Consider the following 9458-nt stretch of genomic DNA (forward strand, 5'->3'; position numbering starts at 1 on the left):
GGGCCAATCAGAGGCTCCCATCGCCTTAATGTATTCAAATGTAAGCGGTAGCAGTGTTTATGTCTTGACATTGCAAATTGTAACGGCTGCGCCATAACTTATAGTAATTGCTGTACGCCGCAGTAATTATTTATACTTGTGATATAGCGTATACAGGAGTTACTCATACACAGCCGAGCTTTATATATACCGGCGTCGAGGCCCATTGTGCACATGAATATCGAAAAGGGGCGAATAGGACGTGATATTAAACCCGAATTTGAGCGGACGAATCGGCGACTTCGATGCCTCGCGCCAGTAGAACGGCACCGTCAAGGATCGAAGAAAGAAACCGCGAGCGCAATGTATATCTACGTTTCTTTTCAATGACTTAATTGCGTCTTCTCTAACAACATAATAATTTTCGACAAAAGTAGCATCGCCTTCATTCCATTGGTACCAAAAGTTAGACGAAATATCTTGATTTTTGTTACAATTTTAAATACGAGGTTCTACGATAATTATAATATCGACTTCAAAGAGATACGTGTATTAATATAATAGTGTATATGTATATTTTAATAATTAAAATCTTTCATATATTGTTTAAATCTTTATTTAACTGTATATTGATACAGTTTCATTTCATTTTAAAAAGTAATTTTTGTGGAAAATTATATCAGATATATTTTTGTAATATGAATAATATTCGTGTCCCCATAATTTCACAAATATTTTTTGACAATTGCATTCGTGAACAAAAAAATTGTAATCTCAAACATACAATGCTGCCATCTCACTCTCAGTGCTAGAACTTGTATAGGATTCCAATATGTTAAAACTGGCTATAAATAATGCTACGTCACAACGACAACTACATATTTATGATTATTTAAGTCAGCCAGATAAAACAAATGTTAAATTCACAATAATTTGTTAAATGTCCTGCAAAAATTTTTTGCATATTTTTGTTATGCATTCTCTTTATATGATTGAGACCAGGGTATTTATTATCACCTATGTGCACATCAGAAACTAATACTTTTAATTAAAAAATCAAGCGTGCGTTCCGAGAATAAGATTAAGAGAACTTAACAAAGTTCGCGATTTCTGTCGATAAATCAGTTCAAGCATTCAGTCGATGAAAACGCGGGTGGTTTTGCGGTGTAACAGGTGGTTGAAATTCTCATTCTCCACAGCTTTTTGCTCCTTTATCGGCAAAAAAGGAAAGAATAAGTTCCAGTTTATGAATCGGAGCGCGTTTAACGCTCCTTAAAAGGGTAAAGCGCCTCCGATGGCTCTCTCAGCGAGGAAAATTTCCGTGCTTTTACGAGGTCGTGGAATATATTGGTAGAATATACGTGAGAGTCAGCTTTTTTGTGAGATAGAATTGTAACACTCACGAGATTGGTTTGCATTCCGCAAATTTATTTTTTATTTTGTCGATGCATATACATATAAAATCAATCAAAAATAAGTAACAAACACACACTGTGTCTTTCGCAAAGATTGTATATTTCAATGTTATATATATTTTCTATCACAAACTCGTAATATATATATACTATTTTAACACGTTGAATGCCACGACGGTCATCGATGGTGCTGCTGTACTGACACATCGCATTAATATACGAATAAAATGTAACTAACAATATTTAGAGAGTTAAACATTGTGGATTGACAATGATTTAATAAATGATTTAATAACAAATGTGTTTGTTGAAAAATACAGTAATTTAAAATTTCATATATATAATCTTTAGTTTATTTTTTACAGATTTAATCAAAATCCGCGTGGCAGTGAACGTGTTAATTGACAATACTGACCACCATTGATTATTGGAAATAATCACTTATATATAATATCTTGTTTCATTTTTATGTGTGTGATAAAAATATAAATTATAATCAAAATACAGAGTTTAATTAATTAAATAAAAATAGACATATTTACAGGACTCTATTCACATATTACGCTTTGTGATCAACTTAATAAGAAATCTTGTTTAACCTATTTAAAGCTTACGAGTCTTTATGAAATGGCGAGGATACAAAATAACAATGCATCAAATAATGCATTAGTAATCTTGCTCAAAAAAACTATAATTAGTTTCACGCTTTGGCACAAAACCGTACTATTAACGGTAATGACCTTATTTATAGAACCTTATTTATCCTTGAACTAATTCTTAACATAACTAATCTTTAATGCTATATTTATAAAATATAGATCTAATAATAAATACATAATACAATATCACGCAACAATCCTGTCACTAATTATTCGTGATTTATGTAAATCGTTAACAAATGTGTGAGAAAATATGTAAAATGATACAATCTATGACATTCTATCGTTAATCAATGTGTGCTTCGAAACTTGAAAACATTAGGAGTTAAAGGTAAAAAAAATCTACCTAATTTCCTTCCTTGTATTAAATATTTTTAAATTTCAATCTCGTTTAATTTTAAATGCTTTTAATCTTTTATTTTCAGCAATAATAATCACCAAGGTCTCCACATATCACCATTAGGACCGAACGGATCTGCCGGACTCATTGCGAACTTATCGGAATTTGAATTAGAATTTCGTGGAGCCTGGCAATTCTGATTTCGCGGCGAATCTTCGGTCGAAATCGCAGCGAACTGCTCATTTGTGCTCTTATGCGCGTCGGCGTTATTCATCGAGGTGATCGAACTAGTGGGTTCCTGATATCTCGGTCTCTTATCCGAAATCGCCAAAAGCCCGTCGGAATGACGTCTCTTGAGACCGTCTTTCTTGGACAGCGAGCTATTCGAAGCGCGATTGTAAGTTTTGTCTGTAATTACGGAAAGAGGTTGTCGCAGACTGTGTGCTGCGAAGCTGTTTATATTATGATTGACGTTCTCCGAATCTTCCGCTACATCTTTTTTCATTGCGATCTTATCGTCCACGACCCTAGGTTCCAAGAATGTTGTCGTCGGTGACTTTCGGTCGCTAGTTGAGCTAATTTGCGGCTTTTGGGTCTCTGGGGAGGACGAGAAGCTCTTTGAAGAGGACGCAGGACTCTGCTCCGGTAACTTGAATCGACGTTGCGGCTGATGATGATTAGGCGACGACGCCTGCGGATGTTCCGCATGATGATCGTCGCCGTAGCTGGACGTGGAGGTCGACGGACTCAGCAATGGACTGTGCGATCTGTGAACCGCGGTGAAAGCCGAGGATTGGCCGGTTTTCGTAGATGAATCCGTAACTGGTGGAAAGAAAGGGAAATTGGCCGAGATGCCGGCGGATTGCGGCACTAAGAATGCTAATTCGCCATTCGGCAGTCGACTCGGGATCAATTGCACTCCGTTCGGTATCTGTATTCTTGCGCTACCATTGTTATTCTCATCCCCATTCTGGAAATCGCTCTGAAAGCCGACCTTTACCTCCGGATAGAGGCGCTCCGGCATGTAGGGTACGTAGTGACTGTAGAATGGAGTCATTTGCTGAAGATGGCCCACGCAGTTGTTCAAGTGTGATACCAATCGTTGCTTTACGGCGGGATCGACGTTCTCGAGACGGCTGACGTATCGCGATACTTCGGTGGCACATTCGGAAAATCCGGAACGGAATTTCGTTAACACCACCGGATCGTTGGAGACGGCCGTGCTCAAATGCTGCCGTTGCATCGTTTGTATATGCTTTACCGTCATTTCGAGGATATCGGCCTTCTCGAGCTTCGAATGTCTAGTTGGCTGTAACAAGAAACAAAAAAGATGAAAATATTGATATAAATAATTAATAATGTAAAAAAAAAATTGCATATATTTACTATTTTATTGACAAAGCACGAATAGTTGGGAAGAAATAATTTTCCATTTGAAAAGTTAAAAAGCATAACATACATCGGTACAGAGGAGAGCTCTACGTTATCTACAGAAGTGAATTGGAAATGCTGGTAAAAAGCAATATGGTAAGAGAAAGCCAGAATGGAATTTCTTCTTATTCGGACCACAGTAACTATCATCGCCCGCGGGAGTTCACTTCTTGTCAGACAAGGGTTATTGATCCTCTATTAAAGAAATCTACGATGACGCGGCACGCCTACGTAATTGACTTGATATGAATTGCTATCGTAATAACAGACTAGCAACCATGGTAGCTAATGCGGCCTATTTCATAGTCAGCCTAAAAACGAGCAGCTCACATGTTCACCTAGATTTGTTATTAAACCGTATGCACTAGATCATTAGCCTGTTTCATTCAAATCACGTATGAATTGCTTGGGGATATTTACTTCTCGTAAACATATGAAATACAATCTATTGCTGATCCATCAATCATCAAAAAAATTTGCATAAAATAATTTAAAATTTTTTAAATGTTACTTAAATAATTTGCCAATTATATAAGTACTTAATCTAATCGTGAGAAACTCGATTCAACTCTCACGAAAACACATCACGAAGCAGGCTTTCGGATATCCTGACGGACGTGACCTTTCCCGAATCGAACTTATACTGTCGAAATTCCCAGCCCTTTAGCCACACCAATAACTCAAGTATAGTATAGTTCCTTTTTCAAGGGTCCATTGTGTTCTATTCTTCGAATCTTATCCTGTCGGATCATCCCAAAGTTCACATTTTTATAGTAAATTTGCGATTATTTGAAGAATAAGAGCGTGGGAGTCAGCACAGAATCGTTTATACATTGTAGATCATGAAAAACTTTTGTAACTTCATAAAATGGCGATTTAATATTTTAGAGATATAATAAAACAAAATATACAATATACGATAAAATCTCAGTTATACAAACCGAGAATAAATTATTTGCGAAGTTACATAAATAATATATGAGATGAGAAAAATATCGCAGATATCGATTTTTCCGTGGGTGAATTCGACACCCGAACTCAAAAGCGGAGAAGTGGCACCTGTTAAGGGACGAAGAAAAAAAAGCAAAGGCGTTGCACATCTCCTCTTTTTTTTCGCCGATCCGCACCATCGTCGCGGATCGGAGCTGGATCCTTAAAGATGATACGGTCAACAAAGAGAGAGGCAGCAACCTGAGATGAGATTTTTTTTTCTTCGTAATAATTATTTCGAGGTTCCCACGAGCGTGCGGGGGGCGTTTCGTACGGACGAACGGGACGGACACACCGGAGCGAGCAGGTAGCGGAAGTCATCTGGACGAGAGTAAAGAGAGAGAATGGTGAGAGCGTCTTGTCTTGTTATATGCCGGTTTGAGAAATCAATCTCACTATATTGTATTACGTAGCGCAAAATCCTCGATCCGTGAAAGAAGCGTGATAAAATCTTAATTAATTAATCGATATCCAATTCATTCAACTTTCTTTATAGTTTTTCCTTTTGTTTTGCTTCATTTGCAATTCAATATCATACGTTAAATTTACTTAATCATATTTAAATCTAACATTTATGCCAGTTTTTTGTACATATCAACAATTTTCATATTTGAAGATATCAAACTTTACTTTCGAAATAGAAAATCGCTATTGATTCGTGACAATGTTGAAAAATGATAAATGTGATTCCGGAAGTCGTAACTCAGTAAATTAATTTTAAGTGGGCGCGATAATTGGAGGTTCTCTTAAATATTTCTTGATCGCTTCTTTTAACCGGTTCGAGTGCCATTGTAAAATCTGTAGAGCAGATTATATACGCTGGTATAGGGATCCAGTCCCATCCGTTCCCACGCGGAGGCATCTCTAAAATACTAAAACAAAACCTATCCCTCCTGCCTCTCCTTCTCCCCCCCCCCCCCCCACACACACCTCGTTACGTCCAATGCTTCAGTCTAAAACAGATCCTGTCGCAGAGGATGCCGAGGGAAAAAAAGGGGTCCATAGTGGACAACCTGATCAAATACGTCCAATATACATCCGTTATGACAACTTCCGCTACCGCACACAATGATCAGTTAGTTCTGCATACGCGAGCTCCACATATACTTTCGTAAGAAAAATTATATTTTTAAAATATTGAGGTCGATAGAGAGAGAGAGAAAGAGAAAGAGAGAGAGAGAAATGCATAATTTTATTTTGACTTTGACATATAGTTTCAAGCATTTCAATTGTATCGTATGATATTTGATAGTAGAGAAAACTAATTTTTTTTTTTTAGCTTAGATGGGGAATCTTGCAATTAACTTGACCACGTGGCCGGACAAATTAGAGAAGATAATCGAGATAATAAAAATTTTAAAGATAATGATACATTCTAGATGTTAAGTGAAAACGTTCGTGAGCGTCCTTCAAGCGCAATCAAAGTAGCACATTTTTTGTGTTATCTCTCGTAAAGCGGATCACGTCTCTAGATAAACAGTGTAGAAGTCACGTATTTTTACGACATGTTTTATTATGATACCAGCAATGTAGTTCTCACGAAAGCAAACAAAAATCATTCGTACACTGACTCGTATACAATTTTGTGCTATCATTTGAAGGTTTTGCTGATGTAATTGTTTATTACGAATCTTACTCGTCCGTTAAATAATTTAGATACGCTTAAAGCTACAAGAATATTAATATCTAGTGCTACGGAATAATTCTGGTTAACTGGCTCTTTCCATTGATTATATTTTACGTCCTACGTCATAAGGCGACAATAAATAATAGCTTTTATATCTTACTACGAAGGTTATCAAAAATGTGACTTACATCTTTTTCGTTAACGAGTATAAAACTCTTCAGTTCATCGAGATATTGATTTATTCGAGCACGCCGTCGTTTTTCCATAATCGGTTTGTTGCTCTGAAATTTAATTAAGATTTTCAAAAAACTAATTAATGATTTAATTATCATGCTATAGTAATTTAAAAAAAACGAATCAATATATCAGTATATTGATTCTTCTCTTTCGACATAATAAATTTTTTATGCAACAATGAAACTATCAATGACATATGAAATAATTAATAAATCCATAAATTCATTACCCTCCTCAGTTCTGCTTTCGTCATCCCCGATTGCGTCTGAGACTCGAATTCCTCCTCGCTGTTCAACATTTTATAGTTATAGTAATCCACCATTTAAGCAAGCTTTCTGATTATCATGACTTTTGCTCGAGCCGCAAACACACTTTATCAGTAATTAATTGCTAATCTTGATAATTATCTTGATTGATTAGTTTTGCAACGCACGAAACATCAAACTCGAAAGATCGCACTGAAGAACACAGAAATTCAAACTCGATGACGTGCTTGATCACCGTTCAAACATTCAAATACGAAAATTTTACATCAAACCCGGGAAGTCCATCGTTACCGATGGACGTTCCGCTTGGGGTGTTGAGGGTAACTGTTTGACGTTTTCGATTTCGAAGACCGCATGCCGATGTACCCGTATATACTCATGGAGTGGGGCAAAATACGTCCCGGAGTGGGGTCTTGGGTACCCTAAAGGTGGGGAGGTCCTCGGCCCTTCTGAGACCTGTTGATGTGTGGGAATTCACGCCGTCTGCAGAATATACCTCGTGCAACATAGTCACTTAAATTTAGGCTGCATCCTGTCAAGATAATATCGAAAGTAATTAAGACGATTTACAATGAAACAAGCGATACATTTAATTTATTTTTTATTGATATTTCAATTAATGTTGTAATTTTTATTCTTCGTAAATGGATAACAATTCATTCTTTTGTATATCATATAATTTACACCTCTTCCTCTTAAAATAAAAAAAAAAAAAAAAACGATATATGCGTTACATTTCTTACGTTTATTATATTTTGAAAACAGATGCAAAGACATATAAGTTATAGACATTTTTCTATTAATGATAGCATGTAAAATTCTAATGCTAAATAAAATATTAGAGAAGTGATTCGATCAATTGTTGCTGTCTGGGTGCGGACGCCGCGACGTCGACGAGGAGGGATCGAGTATAACGTGTATTATCGGCTATAGGAGCGGTAAAGCACAAAGGCGTGCAATAGAGTATCATCTGACAGAGAAGGGCAAACATTGCGTGCCGACGTGTGTATGTGCGTGCGTATGCGCGCGTCATAAGTGTGGCTGGCGCGCGCAACACGATCCGATGCACGGGTGCATACGAGAGCGCGGGGTCCTTCACGTGGGAATTGTTTTATATAAAATGCGCTGTTATTTACCTATACAAAGTTGCTACTGTTAGCGCAGCGATATTCTGACTGTTGACACTAGCGTGTTGCTATTTGTAAAATGTAAAAGCATAAAATGAGAGAGACATGCAATATATACATATATGCCTATATATTTTGCATATTTTATATGAAAAAAAGCTTTAATTTATATCTTTATAAAATTAAAAATCATAAAAAATTATTTTTCAATTATAATAATTTTAACGATTAATGCGTGCCACCCTTATCAGAAAATGAGACTGTTATAAAGATACAACAAATATAGAAAACAAAAATTTTTTTGTAAAAACATATTTTTTTAAGTCGATCCATAGATATATGTATGCGTTAAAAGATCTGCAAGCAGCGAGTTTCTCCCTGTTGACAATATCCATTAGTTACAGCTCATTTAAGGAAGTAATGACCACCGCAATAAACTTTTATAGCTCACAATTATTGCATTGTTAAATTTTTGTTCGTGTCTCACAGGTCATTCCGAGTTTTCAGCATTTAAAATATACCTGAAGGTCCTTCGAGGTGATTTATTATACCATGTCTCGGCAATATATATATTGCTACCTTTCAAAATATACTCTTCAAAGTGATGCATTTACTATACGTCATGGAAGTAAAATTAACTATTTTGTTAATACATTATGGACGGTTGTACAGTATTTAAAGATTCATTTGTCATCCATTTGTATTCCAGAGGAATCTATACAATTATCATTGAAATTATACACGAATTAATTTCAAATGTGCTATCTTTTCGAATAGAGAAAATTTTTGTTGCAAAGGATAGCATACATTTATGAAAAAAATGAATTCACAAGTTAATAAGATAATCATATGCATAAGTATTACAAATAAAAGAATCATTTCAATGATTCATAATATAATCGCAAAGATGCAATCAAGCTACGATGAATTTATTCGTTTATACGACCAGGTGCGTTTGGCAGATGCAAGAGCTCTTTAATGAAGTTGAACTATTAGACGTTTTAAAATTAGATCTTTATGAAATGTGACGAGATAATTCGATAAACATGAACAGTCTATATGCGAGACTTTTTTCATGGTTATTTCTGCTTTAAGTGGTCTTTTTTTCTGCGTATCGCTGGCTAGATGTTCGATAAACAATTCAGTTCATACGACAAATGAAAACCCTTTGTATTTGATTCAACAATAAATATTTGTAGTAATTCGATAACGATCAATTACCAAGCAGCTGCTATTTGGAAGTCATGCAAGCAATATCAAAATAATACTTTGCTTATCGCGATTTATGGTCAGTATTTCAATGATCGTTTTTATATTTTATTTCACGTGAAAATAATATTAATTTTATATATCAAGTATTATTAACTTATAGACGTATATTTTAAAA

At 35.6% G+C, this 9458-nt stretch overlaps 1 protein-coding gene across 1 annotated transcript; it reads right to left on the bottom strand.

Annotated features, from left to right (window-relative positions):
- Window positions 1–1409: 1409 nt before the first annotated feature.
- Window positions 1410–7514, bottom strand: LOC115239295 (protein hairy-like). The gene is made up of 3 exons (XM_029813748.1): window positions 6908–7514; window positions 6630–6722; window positions 1410–3702 (listed from the first exon to the last, which is right to left on the bottom strand). Exons 1-3 carry the CDS (start codon window positions 6998–7000, stop codon window positions 2488–2490), a joined length of 1401 nt encoding a protein of 466 aa, XP_029669608.1. The 5' UTR covers window positions 7001–7514; the 3' UTR covers window positions 1410–2487.
- Window positions 7515–9458: the final 1944 nt, after the last annotated feature.

This window comes from Formica exsecta, unplaced genomic scaffold, assembly GCF_003651465.1.
Source record: "Formica exsecta isolate Colony F162 unplaced genomic scaffold, ASM365146v1 scaffold37, whole genome shotgun sequence".
NCBI lineage: Eukaryota > Metazoa > Arthropoda > Insecta > Hymenoptera > Formicidae > Formica > Formica exsecta.

Coding starts and splice junctions, on each gene's coding strand:
- LOC115239295 (XM_029813748.1), bottom strand. CDS start 7,000: ATGGTGGATTACTATAACTATAAAATGTTGAACAGCGAGGAGGAATTC. Junction 6,723..6,907: donor CGAAAGCAGAACTGAGGAGG/GTAATGAATTTA, acceptor ATTAAATTTCAG/AGCAACAAACCGATTATGGA. Junction 3,703..6,629: donor TACTCGTTAACGAAAAAGAT/GTAAGTCACATT, acceptor TTCTTGTTACAG/CCAACTAGACATTCGAAGCT.